The 27,972-nt window shown below is 52.9% G+C and overlaps 1 protein-coding gene across 12 annotated transcripts in view; it reads left to right on the forward strand.

Annotated features, from left to right (window-relative positions):
* Positions 1-27,972, forward strand: part of MYT1L (myelin transcription factor 1 like) — a 534,097-nt gene that overhangs the window by 482,071 nt on the left and 24,054 nt on the right. For all 12 annotated transcript variants that reach the window (XM_033176677.1, XM_033176686.1, XM_033176679.1 and 9 more), the window contains one exon: positions 437-658. In XM_033176677.1, coding sequence (XP_033032568.1) covers positions 437-658 — 222 coding nt within the window. The remainder of the gene's footprint in view (positions 1-436; positions 659-27,972) is intronic.

Raw genomic sequence — 27,972 nt, forward strand, 5'->3', positions numbered from 1 at the left:
GCCCTTGAGAAAAGCACAAAGCAGCCTCTTTAAAAATAATGCCACGACATCTTATTGACTTTGCATTTTTTCCACCCGAAAAGCCATGGTTCTGTCCCAAAATGGTGTCTTTCAAATACACGCTTGTATAGCTGCAAGCGGCTGCATGGTCTTTTGTGTGTTGAACCCATCAGTCCCCACCAGGCACATACACTTTGTTCCAGAAACTCCTTCCACCCGCAATGGGCCAGGCCTTCTGCGCAGGTGAAATAGTTCAGTCTTCCACTAGGTGGTGTCTTTTCGTGACTTTTCTTTCTCTTTTTTCTTTTCCTTTTGCCCAGCCAGGAGGGCATGGTTGTTCTTTCCTTCCTCATGCCGGGTTATCCTGACTTTGTTACAGAGACCACCAGCCGATGGTGGCCAGGCAATAAAGCATGTCCCCTCTGCCTGCCTGCAGGTGTCCAGTCCCCGGGTGCGACGGCCAGGGTCACATCACCGGGAAGTACGCGTCCCATCGCAGCGCCTCCGGGTGCCCCTTGGCGGCCAAGAGGCAGAAAGACGGGTACTTGAATGGCTCCCAGTTCTCCTGGAAGTCGGTCAAGACAGAAGGCATGTCCTGCCCCACGCCAGGCTGCGACGGCTCAGGCCACGTTAGCGGCAGCTTCCTCACACACCGCAGGTGAGTGGCTGCGTCAGCGGGACCCTAGCTGGGATGGTGCTGCCGAGAGCCAACTGGCATGGCTGGTTACGACAGCAGCAGGTGCCAGCTTCTCCCGTCACCGGTGTTTAGAAAGAAAAGGCTGAAAACTATCGTATCAACCTAACAAAATTCAGAGGTTTGGGGACAGCGTTGAAACACCTTAAACTTACATTAGGGAGCACAGCCTCCTTCAGCCCCATCTGTAGATGAGCACAGCAGTTTTCCATTTTTAAAATTAGAATCCACAGTAAGATACAGACTTTCATTTTAGACATGCACATGAATATCTTAAGATTTAGTTACTTATTTCACCTGAAATTCACAGGCAGGCCTCGCTGGGGGAAAGAGGATGGCGTTTGGCACGCTGACTCCTGGTGAATGCCTGTGCCAAAGATGCATGAGAAAATTCCCAAAAGAGCCAATCAACCTCATTCATTTTTATTTGCTTCATTTAAAAAGAAATACATGCAGTTAGATTATCTTAGGAGAGGCCCGTTCTGTGCAGTCAGATGGTGCAGTCGGTCCGTCTGTGGGGAGTGAAGACCCGGGGTGGGACCTGTCTCCACGGCTGACGGCTCCCATTGCGCTCGGCGTCCCTCAGCTTCCTCGAGGAGGCGGAGGGGAAGATGCAAATATCACACGAACGACATGAAGGTCATGCCCTTTGGGGAGAATTGCAGTGGTTTCCCTTCTGCTGCCCTATATGCCACGTTCTACGACAATCACACCTGCGCCTCCAATCCATCTCACACACAGAGTGAACAAAGGTGGGTATGCAGATTACAGGAATAATGGCACGTTCAGTAATAGGTGACTCTGATCCTTAAAGAAATGTTAAGGAAGTTTTTTTTAATTATTAAAGAAATCCTGCTCAAGTAGAAAATTCAAACAATATAAATTGGTGTAAAGAGAAAACTTGGCCGGGCACAGTGGCTCATGCCTGTAATCCCAGCACTTTGAGAGGCTGAGGCAGGCAGATCACCTGAGGTCAGGAGTTTGAGACAGCCTGGCTGACATAGTGAAACCATGTCTCTACTAAAAATACAAAAATTAACTGGGCATAGTGGCTGGCACCTGTAATCCCAGCTACTCGGAAGACTGAGGCAGGAGAATCACTTGAACCCGGGAGGCGGAGGTTGCAGTGAGGCAAGATTGCATCCCTGCACTCCAGCCTGGGCGACAGAGCAAGACTCTGTCTCATACAAAAAAAAAAAAAAATTGAGAGAGAGAAAGTGAATGTCCTTTCCCGGACCTAATCTCTCAACTCCCTTCTCAAAGGCAGGCAGTTCCTGTCTTCTCTGGAACTGAAAAGCACCCCTGTTTATACGCATGGATCTCAGTGTCTCCCAGAACCCTGCATGAGGACAGGGGCCTCAGCTGCTCACCAGGACCACCTAGGGCCCAGCAGGCGGGGCGTTCCTCGTTAGGTGCACAGAACCCCAGGGTGTCACAGAGCCACCTCACCCTCCCCGGTGAGCCTGCTGCCATGCGTGCCACCCAGTATCCTGTCCAGGTTTGATTGTTACAAAGAACTCCACGTGAACGTCCTTCCGCACACAACTCCATGTCCTTGTGCAAGCAGATCTTCAGGATATATTCCTGGAAACAAGAGTGCTAGCTTTAAAATTTTGACAGATTGTGTCAAAATGCCCTCCAAAAAAGTGTCTACTTTCCCAAACCTTTCACCATTAATAAAATGTTTAAAACTTTTGTAAAAACCCTGCCCATTTGACCTATGAGTAAGGGCTTGTATGTTTTGCTAGCCTGACACAAACGAAAACAGTTCCATCCTCTCACGTGAGCATTTCTGCACTCCAGGGATGGCACAGTTCAGAGCTGCCTCTGTGGAGCCTGGTGCTTTAGCTTTTCTCCCGCTGAGACTTTGCCCATTTGATTTAAGCAGCAAATACCAGGTGCCAGATAAGTGCTGTTCCCTCCCACTCCCCAGCCTCTGGTTGCATTGCATGTTAGGGTCAGAGGATGGCCCTCCACCAAGAACTCTGTCCTGCCCCTTGTTCCATGGGGGAGGGCTTAGAGCTCAGGAGCCACTGAAGTAGGAAGCAGGACCCCGCCCCAGGTCACCCCTTCCCAAATGCCAGGCGTGAATTTCTGCAGCTAGAACCTTACTCTGTCTACTCTGTTGCCAGCCTCACCTCAATTTCCACCCTTCCCTGTTTCTTTTCTCCAAAGGGAGCCTCTTCCCCAGGGTCCCGGGCACAGAGTGGAGAGCATGTTGAGATGCATGCACTGGCCTCGACAAGCTGATGGAATATTGAGTGCAGGCTGATGGAATCTTGGGGAGCAGGCTGATGGAATCTTGGGGTACAAGCTGATGGAATATTGAGTGCAGGCTGATGGAATATTGGGGTGCAGGCTGATGGAATGCTGGGGCACAGGCTGATGGAATGTTGGGATGCAGGCTAGTGGAATTTGGGGGCACAGGCTGATGGAATGTTGGGGTGCAGGCTGATGGAATCTTGGGGGCAGGTTGATGGAATCTTGGGGTTCAGGCTGATGGAATCTTGAGGCACAGGCTGATGGAATCTTGGTGGCAGGTTGATGGAATCTTGGGGTGCAGGCTGGTGGAATTTGGGGGCACAAGCTGATGAATCTTGGGGTACAGGCTGATGGAATCTTGGGGCCCAGGCCACATTATTGAGTAAAATCACAGCTTACAGGCTCATGTTACTCAGAGAATTTGCAGTGCTAGAAGCTCCCATCTCTGGAAAGCTGTAGGCCTCTCACTTCACTCCCACCTGGTTGCCACCTACCTTTGCCCAGGGCTCAGCAGCCTCCTCTTTCAGGATCCCAGGTCCCTGGAGGGCCCACAGAAGTCCAAGTATGATAGAAATGACTCCAGCTGCCCATGCCCCACCTGCCCTGCAGGGCCACAGCTTGATGGGAGAGGCCACAGGCTCCAGGCCCGGGTATCAGTATTCACGTGCGGGGTGTGGAGGTGGAAATGTCAGCATGCTAGGCAGCTCTTGCTAGAGCCCTGCCGTGGGCTGGCTGAGCTGCACGGAAATGTTGACACTCCTCCATTTTACTAAAAGGCACCATCAGAACTCTCTGAACTGCTGGTTTTGGCCACCTCCGAGGAGGAAAGGGGATCTCCCTGTGTGTCACAGGGCTCGGGGCGTGTTTGCCCAGGGACCAGCACCCCTGTTTGTGCAGCAAAGGAAAACCCGGGGCAGCAGCACAAGGGGAAAGGGGCGGTCCAGGCCTGAGCACGGCGGACCTGGGTTCTGTTCTGTTCTTATAGTTGTGGTAAAATATTAACACACTCATCTTTAGGTGTATGGTTCAGTAGTGTTAGGTATACAGATGGTCCACGACTTACAATTTTTCGATCTTACAATGGTGCAAGAGCAATCAATATACACTTGGTAGAAATGGCACTTTGAGTATCCACGCAACCATTCTTCTTCACCTGCATACAGTATTCGATACATTACATGAGATATTCAACACTTTTGTATAACTAGGCCTTGGTTAAGTTGACTCTGCCCAGCTGTGGACTGATGTAAGAGTTCTGAGTGGGTTTAAGGTGGGCTAGGCTAAGCTATGATGTTGAGTCAGTACAAGTATTAAATGCATTTTTGACTTAAAATATTTTCAAGATACAGTATTTTCAACTTAAGATGGCTATATGGGGATGCTGACCCCGTGGTGTGTGGAGGAGTACCTGTATCCATCCCCGTGGTGTGTCGAGGAGTACCTGTGTCCATCCCCGTGGTATGTGGAGGAGTACCTGTATCCATCCCCATGGTATATGGAGGAGTACCTGTATCCATCCCCGTGGTATATGGAGGAGTACCTGTATCCATCCCCATGGTATATGGAGGAGTACCTGTATCCATCCCCGTGGTGTGTGGAGGAGTACCTGTATCCATCCCCTGGTATATGGAGGAGTACTGTATCCATCCTATGGTATATGGAGGAGTACTGTATCCATCCCCATGGTATGTGGAGGAGTACCTGTATCCATCCCCGTGGTGTGTGGAGGAGTACCTGTATCCTCCCGTGGTGTGTGGAGGAGTACCTGTATCCATCCCCGTGGTATGTGGAGGGTACCTGTATCCATCCCTATGGTATGGAGGAGTACCTGTATCATCCCTATGGTATATGGAGGAGTACCTGTATCCATCCCCATGGTATATGGAGGAGTACCTGTATCCATCCCCGTGGTATATGGAGGAGTACCTGTATCCATCCCCATGGTATGTGGAGGAGTACCTGTATCCATCCCCATGGTATGAGGAGGATACTGTATCCCCCGTGGTGTGTGGAGGAGTACCTGTATCCATCCCGTGGTGTGGAGGAGTACCTGTGTCCATCCCGGGTGTGTGGGGAGTACCTGTATCCATCCCCGTGGTGTGTGGAGGAGTACCTGTGTCCATCCCCGTGGTGTGTAGAGGAGTACCTGTATCCATCCCGTGGTGTGTGGAGGAGTACCTGTATCCATCCCCGTGGTATATGGAGGAGTACCTGTATCCATCCCTATGGTATATGGAGGAGTACCTGTATCCATCCCCATGGTATGTGGAGAGTACCTGTATCCATCCCCGTGTGTGTGGAGGAGTACCTGTATCATCCCCGTGTGTGTGGAGGAGTACCTGTATCCATCCCCGTGGTATGTGGAGGAGTACCTGTATCCATCCCTATGGTATATGGAGGAGTACCTGTATCCATCCCTATGGTATATGGAGGAGTACCTGTATCCATCCCCATGGTATATGGAGGAGTACCTGTATCCATCCCCGTGGTATATGGAGGAGTACCTGTATCCATCCCCGTGGTATGTGGAGGAGTACCTGTATCCATCCCCATGGTATGAGGAGGATTACCTGTATCCATCCCCGTGGTGTGTGGAGGAGTACCTGTATCCATCCCCGTGGTGTGTGGAGGAGTACCTGTGTCCATCCCCGTGGTGTGTGGAGGAGTACCTGTATCCATCCCCGTGGTGTGTGGAGGAGTACCTGTGTCCATCCCTGTGGTGTGTAGAGGAGTACCTGTATCCATCCCCGTGGTGTGTGGAGGAGTACCTGTATCCATCCCCGTGGTATATGGAGGAGTACCTGTGTCCATCCCCATGGTATATGGAGGAGTACCTGTATCCATCCCCGTGGTGTGTGGAGGAGTACCTGTATCCATCCCCGTGGTGTGTGGAGGAGTACCTGTATCCATCCCCGTGGTGTGTGGAGGAGTACCTGTATCCATCCCCGTGGTGTGTGGAGGAGTACCTGTATCCATCCCTATGGTATATGGAGGAGTACCTGTATCCATCCCTATGGTATATGGAGGAGTACCTGTATCCATCCCCGTGGTATATGGAGGAGTACCTGTATCCATCCCCGTGGTGTGTGGAGGAGTACCTGTATCCATCCCCGTGGTATATGGAGGAGTACCTGTATCCATCCCCGTGGTATATGGAGGAGTACCTGTATCCATCCCCGTGGTGTGTGGAGGAGTACCTGTATCCATCCCCGTGGTATGTCAAGGAGTACCTGTATTCACGCTGTTGTGAAGCTGATCTCTCCAGCTCTTCCATCTCCATCGAGACCCTGTCTCCATTCAACACTGACTCCCCCTTCCTCAGCTGCCTAGCCCCTGGCACCCACGCTGCGCTTTCTGCCTCTGTGAATCTGACACTTCTGGGGACCTTCTATAAGTAGAATCCCATGGAGTTTGCTTTTTTGTGATCCTCTTATTTCACGGAGTCCATGTCCTCAAGCACATGGGCTTGAGGGCTTGTAGCACGTGTCCGAGCTTCCTTCCCTTTTAAGACTGAGTAATATTCCATCATGTGTTGACCATGGTTTTTCTCTGTTGATCAAATCTTCATCAGTTTTATTAGACAGGCAGAGTATTATTTTCTGAAAGTGTAAAAATATTAATACCCGGCAAGAGCACAGCTAAGCCCATAGAAACACACGCATTAGAAAGCCTCAGACATTTCTGTTTCCTCAGAAGCCCTGGCCTTGTCCAGACTGCCAGGACTGCCTGGCAGTTTTCCCAAACCTTCCAGGGCTTGGGTTAACAGAAGCGTCCCACAAAGCCCCGGCGGACACGTCAAGATTGGAGTTTGGAGGGCCCTTGTACATCCCACTCGCTGTGCAAATGAAGCAGCGGTTAGAAGCAGCAGCAAAAAAAGATTGAAACAGAAGCTGCCTGTTTTATTTCTCTTTTCTCCCAAACTGTGACAATCTAGCCAGATGATGAAGAACTGCTTTCAAGCAGGTGCCAAAGTACAAACAGTAGAGGAAGCAGGAACCAATGTCCATGGTTTGGGGCCATGCTGACACACCCAGCCCACTCCTGGGTCTCAGACCTGACAGGAGCCCCTGGTCCCCCACCGCATTTGCTATGAAATCGTTTCCACTTCACTTCACGGTGAGTCCTGGCACGGCCGCTGTTCTTTCTGTGTTGAGGGTTAGGCAGGAAGGCTCCTTTCCCTGAGCCTGTTCCCTGAGCTGAGTCATGTCTGAGAAAAGCAGAACTGATGTAAGAGAAATAGAAAACGTTTTATCTTTAGGGTTGGCCAGGTCTTTCTAGAAAAGCATGTCTAAGATTAAAAATCAAGGCCCTATCCTGGCTCCTGGGTGCATGCATATGTGGTGCCATGACCTTTGGGGCAGATGTCACATTGTGATTGTAAAAGCAGCTATGATGAGACCCTCAGGTCAGGCGTAAAGGCCAATCCCTCCCGTAAATGAGGGGGAGAACTGGAGGCACATGGAGAAGCCCAGGACGGAGGAGTCAGGGACAATTCTACAATGACAGAAGTTGGGTAGAAAATGCTGATTTTATACATGAGGAAGAGGCAGAGCAGACAGCTCAGGACGGGAGGGTGTCCTCAGTCCCGGTGAACACAGACTGAGGACAGTACCAGGCCATGACCAGGGACCATTCGGCCCGTGCAGACCCCCAGCAGGCGTTCTGGACAGGTGCTAAGGCCGAGCCACACAGCAGAAGCGGCAGAGCCTAGGGTGGTGATGGTGGGTAAGACCTAACACTCACTCCCTGAGCCCAGAACCTCACAGTGAGGGAACAGATTCACATAAGAGCCTCGGCCAGGCACGGTGGCTCAAGCCTGTAATCCCAGCACTTTGGGAGGCCAAGGTGGGCGGATCACGAGGTCAGGAGATCGAGACCATCCTGGCTAACACGGTGAAACCCCGTCTCTACTAAAAATACAAAAAACTAGCCGAGCGAGGTGGCGGGCGCCTGTAGTCCCAGCTACTCGGGAGGCTGAGGCAGGAGAATGGCGTGAACCCGGGAGGCAGAGCTTGCAGTGGGCTGAGATGCGGCCACTGCGCTCCAGCCTGGGCGACAGAGCGAGACTCCGTCTCAAAAAAAAAAAAAAAGCCTCGGATGCGGGCACTAGGGCGAGGCCAACCACGGCTGCAGTGCCACCGGCGCACGCTGTGAGGGACACTGGCTTTAGACTCAGAGGAATCTGAGGAGGCTTCCTGGGAACTTGAGACCCTTGGGGTCTGTGCCCGAGGAGAGCTCAACCTGCAGCTCACCCTCCCCTAAGCCCCCAACGGGCGTGCCATTCATTCGTCTCATTCCGCCGACACGGACAGACACGCCTCCACCAGCATGGATGATCTCCGGCCAGGTCTGGTTTACAAAGTTGAGTACCACGGCCTGCTCTTTAGAGGAGAGAAGAGACCATCTTTTAGAGAATGCTGTGGACTTGGGTGAAGGAGATTACAGATGCTGCAACATAGCACCAGGCCAGCGATCAGCATCACAGAAGAGAAATGTCTAGTCCAGATGGGGTGAACAGGCCAGGGCCCTTCAGGAGCCAAGACAGGAGCTGAATTTTGAAGAAAGGCGCAGCTCACCACAGGGAGGAAGGTTACATCAAGGGCTTTAAGTGACTCTTGGATTCTGGGCTTCAAATGTGCCACCTTGGTGGCTGTGGAGGAGACCTGGAGCGGATGGGCAGGCAGACACGTCAAGCCATTCCCGTGGACCCAAGTGAGGCATGATGAGGACTGGACCTCCGACATGAGAGGAAGGACAGATGACAGGACTGTTGAGGAAGTTGAACCAGCAGGGCCTGGTGGGTGAATCCTGGCGGGAGAGGTGGCCCCCACCTCAGCAGCCGCACGGGTGGCAATGCTGGCAATGCTGGCAGGTGGGAAGATGGAAAGAATGAAGCCTTGACCGCCATGGGGATCTTAGTCTGCTCAGCTCTCACAAAAAAAAATACCCTGGGCCAGGTGGCTTGAACAACTGACCTCTATCCCCTGTCCTGGGCCGGAAGTCGGAGATCAGGCTCCAGCTGATCTGGTTTCTGGGGAAGCCCCTCTTCCCAGTCAGCAGACAGGGGCCTTCTCCCTGCGTCCTCACAAGGCGGGAGAGCAGGCTCGCTGGGTCTCCTCTCATCAGGACTCTGATCCCATCAGATCAGGACCCCACCCTTACAAGACCATTTACGTGAATTATTCCCTTAGAGGCCCCAGCTCCAAACACACCCAGCGGTTAGGACTTCAATACAGGAACCTCGAGGGACACAAATACTCACACCATGAAAGTGGGGAAGGATGGTGATTTCATTTTAAATATGTGAGCTTGAGATTCTGAGATTCTGTGGGATTTTGAGGTGGGAATATCCACCCAACAGCTGGGAACGGGCCTCGGGAGGTATGTGAGGGAGAGCCGTGTAGGAATCGGGAATCGGCAGTACTAGGTGGGAATACCCACCCAGTAGCTGGGAACGGGCCTCGGGAGGTGTCTGAGGGACAGCCGCGTAGGAATCGGGAATCGGCAGCACTCAGGTCACACTTGACCCTGCAGGTTCGCCCTGGGACCAGGGGTCCCTGGGGAAGAGCAGCAGCAAAGACAGCCCTGGGAGATGCACACATTTTGTGACAGGTGGAGGCGGAGAGGCCGTGATGAAGACGGAGCTTCACGGTGGTGTTGGGGCGCCGTGATGTGCAGAAGCTTCCAAAGAAAAGAACATGCACAATACAGGGAAAGTGGCGAGAGGCCGGCGTGGTGGAGAGTTCAAATGATGCTGGACTCATTTGGGGCATTGGTCGTGGGAATGCAACTGAGGCGTTTTGTGGAGAGTTTAGGGAAAAGATCAGACACCAAAACCAGAATGAGATAGGACAAGAGTCAGATGGAAAGTTCAGGGGGTCATAGAGGACACGACTAATGGTTCTAGAAACGCAGACCGGACGAGAGGAGAGGAACAATGTTGGCAGTAGCTAGAAAGGCGCGGGAGTGGGCAGGACCTCACAGGCACAGAGAAATGTGGGTCTGGCCTTTATCTGAAGAGGAAAAAGCCAGGAGGAAGAAATGGGTTAAAGATACAGAAGGCGGCAGGAGGACCAGATGGAGACAGATCTTGGTGGAGGTCAGGAAGCCACAGACAAGCTGGACAAATGTGGACGTAACTGCACTGGGGAGCCGGGGGTCCTCGGAGCAGAGCTCCAGCTGGTCCGTCTGGACTCATGGGAGTCGTTCACACATGAGTCAGACACCTGAGCGGAGCTGCAGAGCGTGGTGGTGTCTGGGACGCCTTCAGGAGAGGGGATTCCAAGGGAATCACAGCCATGCCAAGGACACACAGGGAATTGAGACCACGTGTCGGCCACTGGAGGGGAAGGCACACTTTTGTCCCCAACACTCAGCTGTCAGGGTGTGGGGAAGACAGCAGCGTGGGAGCCTTACTCCAGCCCCGATGACATGCGGGTGCATGTGGGAGATGCAGAGGAAGCATCTCCAGGTCACCAGCCGCCAAGGGGCTGTGGAATATGGAGGATCCCGTGAGGGAGACCGCGGCCGGCTGGCAGGGAGGACAGAGCGAGGAGGCACACTCCACAGCTCCCCTAGGCCCAGCGAAGAGGCTCCTGAGGGAGGGACTCCTGCCATGCTCCGCAGTTCCCGCAGGCCTGGCCCTACTCCTGGCTCTGGGAGCATCTCCTCCTAGCCATCCTGAGCTGCCTCATCCCCATGATGTTTCACGCCTGTGAGCCCTTCGGGGTGCCGAGAACACCCTTTCCCCCATCTCCCAGTGAGCCCTTCAGGCTGCCAAGGGCACCCTTTCCTCTATTTCCCCATCTGTCATGTGATGGCTCCTCATCTTCCAAACAATGTCAGTGGAGGCTGTTCAGGGCTTATGGGCCAGACAGAGCTCTAAGCACCTCCGCATACCAGCCTTCTTAATCCTCACAGCAGCCTGAAGAAATGAGCTCTGTAATTATCCGTGTTTAAAAGATCAGGACATTGAGGCAAAGAGAAGAGAACGTCCTGCCTGGGGTCCTGTGAGTGACTGAGCCAGGGCTCTGGTCCAGGCTGCCTGACCCCCCGTGAGCGACTGCTTTGTACTATCTCCCTGACTCTGATCCCTGTGATGATCTTGGTGAAACTGCCCCAGCCTCCTCTCTGCAGACACTGTCCCTTCCCTTTCTGCCCGATACTGAGTAGCTGCAATATCCGTCACGCTCCACTGCAATGTCTGTGTGTGGGGACCTTTGGTTTCCTTCCTGCACATCCGTGGCACCTCATTCTGCGCTGCACACAACAGCTCCTAAGAAAAGCTTTCATGCACCATTGACTCAATACACTTTATGAGAGGAGATTTAAGTCTGTGTTTAAACAGGAAGCAGCCGTGTGTTCACTGGGTGCAGATGTGAGGAGCCGAGGGCCTGCCAGGAGACAGGTGTAGTTCACAGGAGTATGGGAAGGTGGGAAAGTGAGAGATTCTAGTTGAGCAAAAGGAGTCAGGAGGTAAAGGTCAGGGAGAGGGAACCAGGGAGTGCTCTGCCCAGGCCTGAGCACCCCCAGAGGTGAGGTGCCCAACGCCATCTTCATGGGAGACCCTCACCAAGCACCGGGCAGCCCGTAGGTGCAGGGAGGGTGGGGTGGAAGAGGGAGGGAAGTGGAGGGGAGACCTCTGCAGATGGTGAGCCTTCTCTGTCGCGTGCGGTGCCCTGAGCATCCTTCTTTGCCACCACTTCAGTTCTCACTCCAGTTAAATTTAGGAAGATTCTCCAAACTTAAAGTTCTAACTCTGAAAAACAAATATTTTTAGAAGTAGCTCATATCTTAAGAGTCTTGACCAACATACATTTTTTAAACCTCTTCTGTCTGGAATATGTGAAGTGTTCTATTTATTTTTTGGTTCCTCTCTAGTCCATTATAATTGAGAACATAACCTTTTATAGAATGTTTGTCTTGCTTGATATATCTCAAGGGAATTGTTGCAAAAATAAGTCACCATATTGAATACTTAGTCTGTGAGCTGTTTTTTAAATCAATCATCTCATTTAATGGAAGATTCACGAGGATAGGCTGACAGCCATGACAAACACACTTCAAACTACTTGAGCAGAGCTGAGGTCTACACACAAGGCAACAGGGAGAAGGGCTCTGGCACCTTCAACACACTTTCCAAGGGCTGTTTTTATTCCATAACCAGAGAGAGGAAAAGAACATGGAGGACCCTAAGAGGGAGGTGTTTAGGGTCTGGATCTAGAGGAACACACCTTACCTCTTTCTCATTCATCTGTAAAACCCACCCCACAGTGTCACCTAACACTGTGAAGCTGGGAATTCCATTAAGTCAATCCTGCCCCAAGGTGTCATCTAACATTAGGGAAGCTGGGAATTCCATAAGTAAAACAGGCCCCCCAGTGTCACCTGGTACTGAGAAGCTGGGAATATGGTCTCCCAGGAGCCCAGACAGGGACACCTTCATGCTCTCTTGCCTCTCTGTGGTGCTGAGTAGCCATAGTTTTTACAGAAACACAGGTTGACATTCAACCAGTGTGCCCTGAGATCTGTGTGGTCCTATTTTAGAGATGAGGGAACTGACTGGGAGGGCAAGCCACGCTCCTGGATGCATTGCTGGTCGGAAGAGACGTGGGGCTCCTCCGGGGCTGCTGGGCCTCGTTTGTGGACACACCCGTGTGATCCAGGACAAGACTCTCAGGGCGCAGGGCGTCCACAGCGAGCTCGCAGCTCGTCTACTAGGATTCTGGTTTTCATCTCAAGACAGATCACTCCCTGGTGTCTGGAGGTGTGGGGGAAGTACAGCGAGGGGACCCTCCCCAGCTGTCCTCTCTAGGCGGGTGCCCTGCCCCTGGATCCCCAGGAGGGCCCAGATCCCCTCGTCTGCCAGTTGTGTGGAGGGGAGGGGTGCTTGCTCTCGCTGTCGTGGACGAGGACCGGCCACCCTGTCCAGAGACCAGATATATGGACAGGGCACACTCAGGAGGTTCTAGTTGCTCTGTGCTCAAGTCCCTGATGATGACTCCAAATTCCACATCATCAGGGAATAAAGACTTGGTGTGTCAGCGATGCTGATCCCTGCCGTAGACAGAGCCCTGGGACTGTCACCTCGGAATGCTCCTCCAGAACTCTCCTGGCACTCCCTGGGTGCTCCCCTTTTCCCAACCAGGGAGGTCCCCTCAACTCTCTGAGACCCCCCCTAGGCAGAGGGGTGGGAATGAGGACCACATTGCCAGGGGCTCCTCCAGCCTGGTGGGAGCTTTCTGTTTGACCGCGGATGTTTCAATAATGCACCTTGTTTTGTAACACAGGAGGAAAGTTCTCCCGAGCTCTGGTCTGTCTGTGATCGGCAGGAGGTGGAGGGGAGGGTGGCCCCAGCCCAGGAGTAAATGCAGCACAAGGGAGGGAAACAGAGCATTTCCATCCAGGGCTGAACCCTGCTGTGCCCCAGCTCCTGCGAAGCCCCATGCCCCCATTCCGGGCTGGCGGCCCCTTACTATCAACCCTTCAGTCATCTGGCCAGGTCACCACCTCAGGGAAAAGAGAGGAAATGTCGCTGTGCTGTGTCCAGGCCGTGATCTCTAGTCCTGGAGGCCAGGCAGGTTGACCCATCCAGAGCCCTGCAGGATTGGGAGGGGCCTGGGGTGCCAGCAGGGGTGGGGATTGCTGAAGTGAGATCCTCGCCACGATGCGCCTCCTCCTGCATCTGCTCTGGGAAGAAAGCAGGACTCAGTGAGCACCACCCCACCCCACCGCCTGCTGTCATGAGGAACCTCGCTTCTGAGAATTATATTCCTGACCCCCACCCCATGCTCCCCCTGCCCCCATGCCACTCCTGGGGAAAACTGGCCTTACTGAATCACTTTACAAGGAGGCCTTCAGGGACTTGACCTCTCTGACCTTTGGAGTCAGCTCCCTGCTCTGCCTCAGGCCCTTGCATCAAGGGCCCTCCGCTTTCCCTGACGCCTACCCTGCATTAACCCGGTGCCCAGTGCCTGGTGCTGCCTCCCAAAAGCCCCTCAGACCCTTTGCTTCTTTTACTTTAATCTCCATCTTTTAGTGTGTGACGGGAAACAATTGGGAGGGAAAGAGTCAGATTCAACATCTGTCTCGAACTGTGAATCCCAAAGAGCCCTGTGAATAGCAGGAGTGAGAGGTGACATCTGGTCCTCCTCTGCCTGAAACAAGCCAGTGTTCTGGCCCAGCGCTGACCGGGGTGGAGCATGACCCTGCTTTGTTTTTGCAGGAAGATTTCCTCCTGAAGCACTCCCACATTCGCCCATCCCCCAGCCCTCCCCAGGGCCTGAGAAGCATTCAGCAGATGCTGAATGAAAGCACTGATCTTCAGCAGGGCCCTCCGCACTAGCCCAGGAAGCCAAACTGTGTTCCATGCCTGAGCCCCATGCTGGTCTTCTAATTTCTTCTCCAAAGTGGCACAAACAAAGCAGCTTATACCCAGGCCCCGTCATTAGCTCAGTTTTCCCATGGCGGAAGCCCAGGCTGGCCTAAGGGGGTCCTCTGCAGGTGGCATCCCCCCGGAGCTCACGGTCCAACTCACAGCTCATTCGGGTTCCTGGCAGAACTCAGCTCCTGAGCTTGCAGCCGTCAAGCCCGACTGTCCTGCTGGACGTTGGGCAGAGTCGTTCTCCGTGGATGAGGTCCCCAGGTCCTGGCCACACAGCTGGTGGCCTCACCACGTGGCAGCCGGGCTGGGGTCTCATAGGATGTCCCCCCATCATGGGAGCAATGACTGTACTGTGTTCACAGGGCCACCCTCAAGGACAGAGGCCCATGCACGGTAGGTGCACACGGGGAGATTTTGGGGTCACCTTAGGATTCTACCCACTGGAAGGGGGCTATCCAGCTACTGTGCTAGGATCTTCAGAGAAATAAAGATTTCAAGACAGTCTCTGTCCCGAGAAACTTAGCCTGTTAAAATTTTATAGGGAAAACCAATATACAAACAAAAAATTGACAAGACAAACTAACAGGATCATTCTTATATCCAATAAAGAGATGGAGAATCTGATGTTTTAAAAGCGAGTTCCGGCCAGGCGCGGTGGCTCAAGCCTGTAATCCCAGCACTTCGGGAGGCCGAGACGGGCGGATCACAAGGTCAGGAGATCGAGGCCATCCTGGCTAACATGGTGAAACCCCGTCTCTACTAAAAAATACAAAAAACTAGCCGGGCGAGGTGGCGGGCGCCTATAGTCCCAGCTACTTGGGAGGCTGAGGCAGGAGAATGGCGTGAACCCGAAAGGCAGAGCTTGCAGTGGTCTGAGATCCGGCCACTGCGCTCCAGCCTGGGCGACAGAGCGAGACTCCATCTCAAAAAAAAATAAAAATAAAAATAAAAATAAATAAATAAATGCAAGTTCCCATATGTGAATTAATCTCAATTAAACAAACAAACAAAAAACTTTGACGTCCTCAAAATTAGTGTGAAGCTAAGACTGTAATTCCGACCTTTTGATTTCTGCAAATAATTTCTAATAAACATAATATTACTTGATTCTTAAGGGAAGAGTAGGTAGGTTTTCAGGAGTATGCCAACTTTTTAATGGAATTATGTTATAACATGTAAATTCTACCAATGTATCTGTTTCCTGTAACTTAACTAATTGCTGTCTTCTCCTCCACTGTATGGTGAGAGCTTGCTCTCCATAACCTAGGTGGCCGTGGTGCCTCCCCCCCATCTTCACCCCAGGTATACCTCTGGGGCAAGTGGCAGCTCCCGGGGGGCCCCTGTCCCTGCCTGAGCACCAGCCTCATGGGCGGCTCCTCCACCTTCCCAGCTTCCAGCCCTGAGACTTTCTATGTCTGTCGCCATCAGGAAGGCAGGGGAGTGGTGTGTCTGAGGTCTCTTTCCCCAGCTCCATGCTGCTCTCGGGAGGGGGAGAAAGTCTGGCTCTCAGGCCACTCTCTGAGAACCCACAGGCATCTAAACCCCTTTGCTCCTCTCCTCTCCCTTGTCCGTCTCCTCCCTGGAGATTCCTTAGCCGCTACCTGATGGGGATGCATCCTTCCAAATCTATGGCTGCTGCAAGGAGTTCCTTCTGTGTCTGGGATTTGGCATCCATAAAGCAAAGCCTTTGAAATGCAAATGCCTTTTCTGTGATTTTCGCCTCTAATAACTGTTCCTTGAAGGACCAAATGCCAAAATGGTGGTAAAAGGCATAAGAAGAACAAATTATGCATCGGCCGGGACACTGCAGAGTCCTCCCCCTCTCTCTCCTCTGGACGACTCAATATGCATTGACTAGGATACTGTGGAGTCCTCCCCTACTCTCTCCTCTCGACAGCTCGCTGCATGGATCCATCCCCTGAGTGCTGGTCGTGCTCCCCAGAGGAACTGCAGAGGGGCTGGGCAGTGCTCCCCAAAGGAGCCATGGAGGGCAAAGTTCCAGCACCACCCTTGCATGACCTGGCCGGGGTGTCACAGGCTGGCCTCCGAGGGCCTAAGGCGCAAACTTCAGGATGAGAGCAGCTCAAATGCAGAGGCCCACGCCCCTCTCCTCCCTGCGCTCAACCTTCTCTGGGATCCGAGCTCTCCATCCAGGCTGGCGTTGATGTCCGACACATTCTGGCCCCTATCCTGCCAGCCTTCTCAGCAGTCTGGGTTGGAAGGAACATTCCAGGAAGGCAGTATTTCCCAGAGGACGGAGCGCCGCCCTGCTCTGCTGGGCCCAAAATTGCCTAACCCTGGAGAGACATGGAGAAAATAACAAACTGAATCTACTTTACAGATTGTTGGAAGAACTCGTTGGGGTCATGTATATAAAATGCTCAGTGCAGGGTTCTAAGCATAGGAGTATGTCTAGTAAGTCTAGTCTGCTTTATTAGCTGTTATTTAAATTTGTTCTATAGCAAGAATTGCTCTCTGTTTAGAATCCAAACTGAAAACATTCCCCAACCCCCATGGAGAGGGCATGGCATCCCACATCACCTCTGTCCGGTGGTCCCGCTGGGGGGAGGCGTGGCCTCATCCTGTGGGTTGTGCCAGGGACAGCGAGGCCCAGGCCAACACTGTGCTACGTGATGGTCACGGGACACCTGAGGCTACTCAGCTCTTGAAGTTTGGACCCTGTGACAGAACTGACTTTTTTAAATTGTTTGATTTCAGTAAATATAAATGTAAATTTGACCACAGGAGATGAGGGCCACCACCACTGGCAGTGCAGGGCTGAACACGCTGCCAACCACAGGTCTTCCTACAGACACCCAGCCTCATCGCTGCTCCTCCCAGGAGCCTGACCCGAGTCCCACCTGCAGGGCTGAACATGCGGCCAGCCATGGGTCTTCCTACAGGCACCCAGCCTCGTCACTCTTCCTGCCAGGAGCCTGACCCACCTGCAGGGCTGAACGTGCAGCCTGCTGAGGGTCTTCCTGCAGGCACCCAGCCTCGTCGCTGCTCCTCCCAGAAGCCTGACCTGAGCACCCCCTGCAGCCTTCGCTTCCCTCCTGGGGTCTGCTCAGAGGCTGCCCTCCAGCGCCAACCACACCCACTCCAGCCGCTGCCTGCTCCTTCCTCCAGGACCCTGGAGCCGAAGCCCTGAGTCAGATAGGGTGAACCTGAGTGCTCCGAGTGGAGAAAAGGCTACAATTACAACTGCCACAGCTACAGCTCTGACAATGACTGCTGCAACCACAACCACAGCCACAACAGCTGCACAGCTGCAGCTCTGATAACTACAGCTGCAATGGCTACAGCTATGACAACGATGGCTGCAACCACAACCACAGCCACAACAGCTACACAGCTGCAGCTCTGACAACTACAGCTATGACAACGATGGCTGCAACCACAATCACAGCAATAACAGCTGCACAGCTGCAGCTCTGACAACTACAGCTACAACAGCTACAGCTATGACAGTGACGGCTGCAACCACAACCACAGCAACAAGCTACACAAACAGCCCTCACCATCACAACCACTATGACTGTAACAGCCAGCACCACCAGCTGGGCACCCCTGCTGGGTCTGCCGGGGGAGGCCACAGGGCCGTGCAGCAGGAAAGGTGTCTCCACATTGATGATCTTTTCCTCCCACGTGTCGAGGCCATTTGAAGAGCTTAGGGCAAAAGCTCACATTTGCAGAAGAGTTATGGTTCACATGTTAAAAAGAAAATGAGGTGCAATAAGGTCCCTTTCACAGGTGTGGGGGCCAGGTCATCAACATATCCCTTCGGGAAACACAGCCAAACCACAGCAGTGATAATGTTAACAACTGAGCCTCCTGAGAGGCAAGCAAAAGGAGAAACAAAACCAAACATTTCCCTTCTTCTGCTGGGATTAGACTCAGTCCTCAGCAGCAGGCAGCCCAAAAGGGGCCTTCACAGCGGAGGAGGGTTTCACCATGGACACAGCAGCCGGTCAGGCAGTGGCTCCTGACTGCCGGGGCCCGATGCCTGGGTCCTGCACCTCAGCCCCTGACACTTGGAGACCACCTCAGGGTGAGTTTGCTGCCACAACAGCCATCCTGTCCCTGGAGGAAGGAAGGGGCCCCTCTCAAAGGACACTCAGGCTGCAGGCCACACTTCTGCCTCTATCCTCAGACCCATGTGGTCCCAGGGCCAGCCCTCGCCATCGTGTGGCAGCCAGGTGCCTGCTGAGCACACAGGAGCATCCCTAGGGAAGAAGGACTGAGAGTGGACACCCCCTGCGCTCTCCGGGAAACAGACCCAACCACACAAAGATGGCAGACACTTTGTAGAAAGGTGCATGTGTGTTCCTCAATACTGGGTTTATTAGGCATCTCTGTTGGGACTCCTGGCCAAGCTCTACAGCATGAAATCACAGTTATCTCCACTAAATCTTAAAACACTACTAAAATGACCCACTATCCTCTTACAAACCCACAAATATAATGCAACTAAATAACTATATAAGGAAGGAAGTGGAGAGCATCCCATCCACAAAGCACTGGGAGCTGTCCAGCCCAAGCACACATGGCTCAGGCCTCAGCTCCCTGCAGAGGAGTTGGTAGGGGAGGGAGGGGGTGGAGAGAAAGAGGGAAGAACCCAGAAAAGAGGAGTGAGGAGCGTGCAGAACCTCAGTAGAAAAGAGGCTGGGACCTTGAGGGTGAGGATTCAGAGTCGGTCAGAAAACAGAGGACCAGTTGAACTCTCTAAGAGGGATTCGACTCCTGGGTGCCCTGCCACAGGCCTCCTCCTCCCCAGAAGAAGGAGAAGCTAGAGCAGAAGCTCTGGAGCTGGTGGTAAGAAGAGCTGGAAACAGGATGAGCCGTTGTACTGAAGATGGGAACATCAGGTGACACGGAGACGCCCCAAGGCCTTGGTCCTGTGTGACTCCGGGAATCCAGCGGCTCCTCCTGCTCCTCTGCCTTCTCCACTCCCCACCACTCCAGTCAGAGCAGGGGCCTCTTCTCTAGAACCAACAGATCCAAGATAAAGGACCTCCAGGCACCAGTGTCTGGGAAGTATGAGTGAACAGCCAAGGACTCTGGCCACTGAAGGCAAGCAGCAAACAACATGCCAGAAACCGGGTAAACAAACTAGCCTTACCAGGGAGCAAAAAAAGCTCAGAGGAAGCAGAAACATCTCTGGAAAGAGAGCAGTCTTCTTAAAAACCTATAATTTGTCATCAGACAGAAAAGAACAGAAAGAACATTAAAATATATTGTATTCATAACCCAAGAAACATTCAGAGAATACGAATATCTTTTTTAAAAAATAAAAAGTTTACTTAGAAAGTTAAAATGCAAAATTGAGGTAATGTCCCATAAATTATAAAGAGATGAGAAAAGAAGATAAAAGATTTTGTTTAAAAAAATAGAGAAAGAATTCAGGAGAGTTAATAATCAACTAATAGGAGTTTCTGAAGAAGTAGAGAGAATAGAGAAAATGGAAGAAAGAACATTCCCAAAGAAGGAAAACAAGGAAAATCCCCATAACAGAGCTCTTGAGTTTTCAGATATAAAGGCCTCGTAGGCCTCGTTGAGTAGCCACACAATCATGAAATGGTTCTGTGTCATCCAGGGCTCCACCCGAGAAGCAGGACCAATAGGATTTATATACGGATGGGTTCATCACAAGGAACTGTCCTACACCATCTGGGGCTGGCTCAGCAAGTCCAAAATCTGTAGGGCAGACAGGCAGCCTAGAAACTCTTGGTCAGGACAGGTTCCCTTCCACAGGGAGGATTTCTTCTTCCTCAGGCAAACCTTAGTTATGTTCTTAAGTCTTTTTACTGCTTCAGTCAGGCCCACTGAGAGTATTGAGAATAATCTCCTTACTTAAAGTCAACGAGGCCAAGTGTGGTGGCTCACACCTGCAATCCCAGTATTGGGGAGGAGAAGGCAGGAGGATCACTCGAGCCCAAGAGTTTAAGACCAATCTGGGCAACATGGCAAGACACCATCTCCACAAAAAATTTCAAAATTAACCAGGCATGGTGATGCATCCCTGTGGTCATAGCTATTCGGGAGGCTGAGGAGTGAGAATTGCTTGAGCCCAAGAGTTGGAGGCTGCAGTGAGTATGATCATCCCTCTGAACTCCAGCCTAGGTAATAGCAAGACTCTGTCTCAAAAAAAAATAAAAATAAAAATAAGCCAACTGATGGTAGATGTTAGTCACCCTACAAAATATCTTCGCAGCAACACTTAGATAAGTATTTGATTAAACAACCAGGTGCTGTATCCTCTCCAAGTTGACATATAAAACTATCATAGCCAACCACACAGAAGTTCATCATCATGAAATTTTGAGAACCTGGAATGGGGATACAGAGAGCGAGAGAGACAGAGACAAAGTGAGAGACAAAAGAAAAGCAAGCTAATAAAAGATGTACTGAACAGCAATGTGGGAAACAGTAATCAAATAGAACAATGCCTTCAAAACTCTTAGGAAAATGTTTGCACACTCAGTATTCTATACTCAACCAAACTATCAATTTGGAATGCAAAAGCAGCAAGCCCCATCCAATGGGTGACCAAGCCCCAGCCCTTCTTACTCCTCTTGAGTGGGTGCTCTCTTCTGTACCCTTGCCATTGCTGCCTCAGGCTGTACTCCCTCATTCCTCCCCCAGTCCCCTCTGCCAGCTTCCTTCCTGGCCCCCCACTGCCCTCTGCTCTCTGCAGGCATCCTCCATGCTACTGCCAGTGAGCTCTCCACCAAGCAAACTCTACTGTGTGGTTGCCAGGATTACATGCTTCCAATCCTTTGTCATTGCCTAGAAGCTAAATCCATTCTCCTCCGTAAGGCACTTGAGATCTTCCCTAATAAGCTCTTACCCATCCCTCCAGCTCCCTCTGTCTCTCTGCCCCTTGGTTGCACCCAGACCTAAATTCAAAGCTGGAGACATGCTGCTCAGGCTTCTTCAGCCCTTCCACTGTTCCTTGTCCTCTTCAAACAAATGTCTATCTTTAAACACCCATGCAGACTCCACTTCCCTCTGTAATGGTGCAGAGCATCATGTCGTCAGATCGTGCGCCTCCCTCTATGGCACGTGTATTCACAGTGTCCTCTGCCCATACTGCACTGGCAGGGCCTGGGCGTAGCATCTGTCACTCATGGGTGCATAGAGAGGCCGCAGGAGGAGGAGTGGAGAGTGAGGCCGGTGCTGGATGACCTGGGTGTAAACTCAGCCCTGCCTTTTCTGACTGTATGGTCTGGGGCAAGTTAGCTATTCTGCTCAGTTCTCTCCTCTGTAAAATGGGATGGTCGTAGGTTGTTTGAGCGGTGGATCAAGTCTGAAGAGCCTACCAGCACATGATAAGTAAAGCATTCACAGCAGCTCACCACTGCTGTTAGCACTGTCATGACCCTCCTGCTAGGACTGTACGGAAGTGACTCTTCAAAACGTCTCTTTTCAGGCCTCCTTCTCCTAACAGTGTTTTGATTGTCACTGCTGAATAGCAGTGGCTCCAGAGTCCATCCCTTGGCAGGAGGTAGGTGGACTCCCTGGGCTGCAGGAATGAGCTGTGTGGGTAGCTGCCATCCCTCAGGCTTTCAGAGGGACCTTTGTTTCCTGAGGCAGGTGGACATGCACCCCAATGGGAGGGACCTGGGCTGGGAGCTGGGGGCCCTCTGGGTGGTCACACAGCCACCCAGGGCTGCACTTCCTATACCACCTGCCTGTGTGGCTGTGGCCGAGTCATCCACCCGGCACAGAGGTCACAGTTCTGGAAACACTCCCCTCGCTCGCTCCATGGTTTGAGAGCACCCTGTTTGACACAGAATATTTTTAGGGGAAAAACCTCCAAATTCTGGATCTTGGCTTGAGAAGGGGCCACCATGCCATTGCTTCCCACTGAGATGGAAGCAGATCTGATACACACTCAGAGGCAGAAATGTCACCTGGCTCCAAAAACACCCTCCTGCCCTTCCTCACACATGCTGGGGCCAGAGTCCGGGAAGCAAACCACAGAAAAGCTGCTTCTGTGGAACCGGGGCAAACGCAGGTGAGGCTGTGACTGCTGCACCACATCCATGTTTGCTTACTGAGGAGATGCGCTCCGTCATCACAAGTCAATCAATGACAAGAATAGGATTAAAATCTACAGTAATAGTGTATGTCTGCACCCGGAGTAGATGGTGTCTCATATAAATTATATACAGTTAGAGTATTATAATAGTAGTGGTGGAATAGTGAATAGTAAAATAAATAAAATGTTGTTAGAGTGAAACTCAGTGGGAAGGAAACTGTTTGCCCCTGGCTGGGTGGAGCTGATTTTCAAGGCTACTGAATCGCAGACAGCACCTGGCTGGGCTCTTTGTCCCGAGTTCTCCTCATCCCAGCACCTTCCAGGTGCAACAAAGCTGCACACACTCCCACCTCCTCTCAAATTACTTAGTTTTCTTCCCAATCTGTGTCTTATTAACCACATCCCCCTTCGAAAGTTTCACTTCTTTAGTTATTTCCAACCGTAATGCTCTCCAGAAAAAGGCCCTTCTAGGCTGATGTCCTGATAAAAATGTCGGGGCCTCCCCTGGAACCTTCATCTGGAATTCCTGGTGCTGACGCCTGGTGCCAGACGTCTGGGGCCTGGGGCAAGCGGGTGGAGCAGCCACTTAACTACTTGCTGCCCGGAACTTCCCGCACTGACACTTGGTGACTTTCAAACCTACCCTCAGCAGCACTTGACTTTAATTGGAGAAGCGTTTCTGTAACAGGCTGCTGGGTCTCACGTTCAGAACCAGCGTGTGGATGAAATAGTAATCACCCTCTCACCACCCAATACCAGCCGCGGGCTGACCTCGGTGGCTGAACCAGGTGTGTGGACTTTCCCCTAAGAGCCCTGGGCCAGCGCCACCCCCAGGCCACCGCTAGATGGCACTGTCCCCACACCGGGACCACCACCCCCAGGGCTGTGCTGGGCCGGCTCCCAGGGTTCGCTTCCAAATGGGACCTGAGCTGGCGGTGCAGTCACTGGATTGGAATTGGCGGCACCGACACAGCCGCGTTTGGACAGAATGCATCATTCTTCAGGCCCGTCTTTGTTTCCTAATTTAGTTTCCCAAACGCTTGCTGAAGGCTCCTGCTCCTTAAATAACACCATTATTTGTCATTCCCAGCAGGCAGTTTTATTAACTGAGAATGAAGGGAAGCAGCGTGAGACTGTGGGCACAGCCGGTGCTGAACCTCAGTGTAGGTCCAGGAATGTGGACTCTGCAGTTTCCGGCAGTGTGGCGCCCCCATCCCCCCGTCCATGGGGGGCTTGTCTCCCTGCACCGGCGGCCTCTGCTTCCCGGAGCGGTGGGTCCTCTGGGTGGTTCTCGCCCATGCACTTAATTAGCCACACACCACTGAGTTCTGTTCCTTTATTTTCAAGGTAGGAGAAGCCGGGATGGGGAGATCTGTAATAGATGTGACTATTCAAATACACTTAATAAGGAAGTTTTTCATCAAGTCATGAGAAAATGGGCCTTTTCGACATGAGAGTGGACACGTATCCCAGTGCTCACCTCCCAGCAGGAGCCACCTTCTGACCACACTGAGTGATTTCAGGAGCTGAGGCCCCCATGGGAGCTGAGGACAAGGTGGCCGTGTGAAGCCCCCCTGGAGCATCTGCGGGGGCCCCGGTGCTGCCGAGCAGGGGTCCACCCTGGGATGGAACCAGCGGGCCGGACCCCAGCGTCCTCCGGTCTACCTCTCACCCGACAATGCAGGCCCCAGCCCTCAGCCAGAGAGAGAGGCCCCGTACGCTGGGGCATGGGAACGGGACAGGTCCATCCCCAGGGTGGCCCATAGCTGTCACCCCTCACTCCGCGCTCACTCAGTGGCCTTGAAGGAAGCGCCTGCAGCGAGAGAATGTGGGTGACGGGGTTTCCCTGAAGTCACGTCAAAGCAGCCAACCGTGCACCATGTCCATCATTTTATGCGCCTTTGTCTTGGCGTAGTCTCAGCAGCTGCTTTTGGCTGCGGCTTTTAAGCTGTGAAAGTATTTGCTGGGAATGTCCTTGGCTCCTTATGCAGCACCTCCTCCCTGTTAGGCTGGTTTCTCTGCTGAATCTAAAACAGGAGGAGGGGGCATCATGAGTGGCACTGGGGCTTGAGCCCTCCTTCCTCTCTCCTCTGGGGGTGCCCACCAGGGCCCAGAGCTTCTGGGAACCCGGCAGGGAGCTCTGCTCCTGAGCCAGGAATTGGCAGACACCACAGAACTGCTGTCCGCGGGGCCTGTCCGGTTTTCCCAAGTGCTTCTGCTTCATTTGCTAATCCATACAGCGTAGCTCAGAACGATCGCTTGCCTTGGGTCCCCAAACACTGCCTGAGCTGGAGAGTACTTGTGTGATGTCTTAGTAATGGATCATACAAAATTTTTAACATGGGACTTTAAGCCGTGAAAATTTCTGTTTTATTTCTTAACAACAACAACAAAAAGGCTGAATGTGGTGGTTCATACCTGTAATCCTAGCACTTTGGGAGGCTGAGGCAGGAGGGTCGCTTGAGATCAGGAGTTCAAGACCAGCCTGGGCAACATAGGGAGACCTAGTTTCTATTAAAATATTTTTAAAAGAAAAAAAAGAGATAACTGTGCCACAGGGCGTCTGTTGGCGATGAAGCGTTCTGATGCACAGGGAGTCACACACAGTTTCTCGGGTAGTGCTGTGTGCCTGGCACCTGTATGCCTGGAGCCACTCTCCGGTCTAAGGGTTTGAATGCAGGAAAAGCCACCTATGGTTAAGAAGAGACAAAAAAAAAATTCTAAACTAGAAAAGATAAAATACAGGACAAAGGAGAGATGGGCCAGGCAGCCCTGGGACACTAGCCTGGCGGACTGTCTGGTGCCTGGAGGCCAGGAGTTCCGGGCAGGGCGTGGGGAAGGGGTGGCTCTCAGGGTTCCATGGAGGTGCACCCAGGGGGATGCACCCCCACACTCTCCCTCCTCAGAATCAGAGCCGGAAAGCAGCTCGGCCTCTTGGCCCCTCCTGCTTCCTGACCACTGGGAGGCAGGACACTGTCCTTCCTATTTTATTCACACGACAGACATTCCTCCAGGGCCCATGGTGTCCCTGGCACGAACCGCGATTCTGAGTGGAGGGGATGGAAAGGACGCAGGGATGGCCCTGCTGGGGTGGAGCTGACAGTGTCATGAGGCAAGAGCCACTGAAGAAGCAAACGCACCCCCTCGTGACGAGTGGGAGCAGGGAGGGACCCCAGCGACAGAGGACGGGGAAGGGGCCTGCTGGTGCCGCTGAGCGAAGGCGGCAGAGACATCCGCACCAACACAGCCAGGCTCCGGGAGCTGGTCACCAAGTCCAGCCGCAGAGGGGCCTCGCCTCGGGCTGTCAACCGTGTCCCCCAGAGAGCCAGGCCTACAGCGGCCGGAGCCCACTGGGCTGTTTCCACAGGACGGAACCGCACCTGTTCTCCCAGGCCTGGTTATCCTGACGTCTGCCTTTCGTGGTTCTCACGTAATATCCTTTCTCTGTATTCAACCTTCAAAATATCCCTATGAGGTAGGGAATTTTGTTTGCTTTTAAATTCCCATTTTACAAATAAAACACCTGGGCTTAGAGAGGTCGCTAGAATGAGTCAGCAGCGGAAGCAGGACTTAGCAGAGAAAGTCTGACTTCTGAGCCCGTCCTTCGCTTCTCCCTGGAACTCCTAGGTTGTGGGTAACAAGGATCCCCCAGAAGCAAGCCTGGAGCAGAGCCAGGGAAACGAGGTTCCACTCTCCGCCCCACCACTATGGAGCTGTTCGTTCATGGGTGAATGCTCTCCGTCAGGCCTGCACCACAATTCTGCAAGCATTTAGTCTACTGTGGGAAAAAGAAAGTGAGATCTGCCCTAAAGGACTTACCTGAGCAGATCTTTAAAAATTCTGCTGCAAGACCCATAAAAGAGAAAGAGGCTGGGGAGCTCCGCACCCCCAGTGAGGTGGAGACTGGGGGCAGTTTCTGCAGAAGCCGAATCCTAAAGGAAAAATCGCTGACATGTCAGTCTGTTTCCATTTTCTATTCTCTGCATTTTTACTAAATACGTCCCATCTGCAAAGGCTCCTGGACACCGGGATACACACAGCAATGTGCTCCGCATTGCGGGGAACCACCCTTAGACCAGGAGAAGAGGAAAAGTAACCAAGGATGTGAACCGCCCATGTCTATGTCCCGGGAGGCTGCGCCCCAGGGCACGGGATTCGAGGAAGGCGACGCTGTAGTGGGCCCGAGCCCGGGCCAGGAGGGCCTCCTGGTGCAGGCCGGGCTCTGCTTTGTTGACAAAACAGTAAAGAGTTGGGAGGTCAGTTGGATGGGGACAGGGCGGGACAGCAAACTCAAGTGGGAGCGCCAGGGGCGTTCACCGAGCGGCAGGGGAGATCGCTGGCCTGGGGAATTGGTGAGTGGACAGTGGGAGGCAGCACATGCGAGAAGAGCCCGTCACCAAGGCCCCTCTGGGACAGCGGCCCCCAACCTTTTGGCACAAGGGACCGGTTTCGTGGAAGGTAATTTTTCCACAGAAAAAGGGTGGGATGGTTTCCAGATGAAACTGTTCCACCTGGGATCATCAGGATTCGCGTCTCCTAAGGAGCCCGCAGCCTAGACCCCTCGAGGCGCAGTTCTCAACAGCGTTTGCGTTCTTGTGAGAATCGAATCCCGCCGCTGACGTGACAGGAGGCAGAGCTCTGGTGAGAATGCTGGTTCCCCACCGCTCACCTCCGGCTGTGCGGCCCGGTTCCTAACAGGCCGCGGCCCAGGGTTTGGGGACCCCTGCTCTAGGAAATGTTCCAGCATTGGTGGCTGCTCTCAGAGAAGCTGCTGGAAGCTCTCCTGGGGGCGGGGGGCAGTCACAGCTGAGCCCCTGGGGCCGTTTCTCAGCTCTGGGATGGAACGGTTGGGACCTAGGCTGAGGCCCAGGGGCCCCGCAGAGGGAGAAGCACAGACCTGGACTGAAGTGATGAAGAGAAGGGAGGGGTTTCAGGGCAAACAGCAGAGGCTGCTCGCTGAGGGGATGGCAAGGGGGAGGACGCAGGCCTTTGTGGCCCTCCCTCCCTCCCGACCTGCAGCTCCTGGCCCCTAAATGCCACTGACAAACACAGGGCAAGTCGAAGGGCTGGGGAGGTTCAGAGGACGGAAGATGGGAGCTGCTCCCTGCATTTCTGAGGGTCACATTGAGCGGGGCTGGGCCACAGGCACCATGGACCGACCAGGCGTCATCCTGGTCCTGCAGTCACAGTCTCAGGACCTCTGCAGGAGGCCCTCACCCCAGCCTTCCTCTCATCTTAGCCCAGGGCGGCAGCCGCACTCAAGAGTTGTCTTTTTTTCTTTTTTCTTTTTTTTCTGAGACAGAGCCTTGCTCTGTTGCCCGGGTTGGAGTGCAGTGGTGCAATCTGGGCTCACTGCAACTGCTCCCTCCCGGGTTCAAGAGATTCTCCTGCCTAGACTCCCCAGTAGCTGGGATTACAGGCGCCCGCCATCACGCCCAGCTAATTTTTGTGTTTTTAGTAGAGACAGGGTTTCACCCTGTTCATCAGGCTGGTCTCAAACTCCTGACCTCATGATCCCCCCACCTCAGCCTCCCAAAGTGCTGGGATTACAAGCATGAGCCACTGCGCCCGGCCAAGAGTCTTCTTTCA

The sequence above is a fragment of the Trachypithecus francoisi genome, unplaced genomic scaffold, assembly GCF_009764315.1.
Source record: "Trachypithecus francoisi isolate TF-2019V2 unplaced genomic scaffold, Tfra_2.0 Lachesis_group17, whole genome shotgun sequence".
NCBI lineage: Eukaryota > Metazoa > Chordata > Mammalia > Primates > Cercopithecidae > Trachypithecus > Trachypithecus francoisi.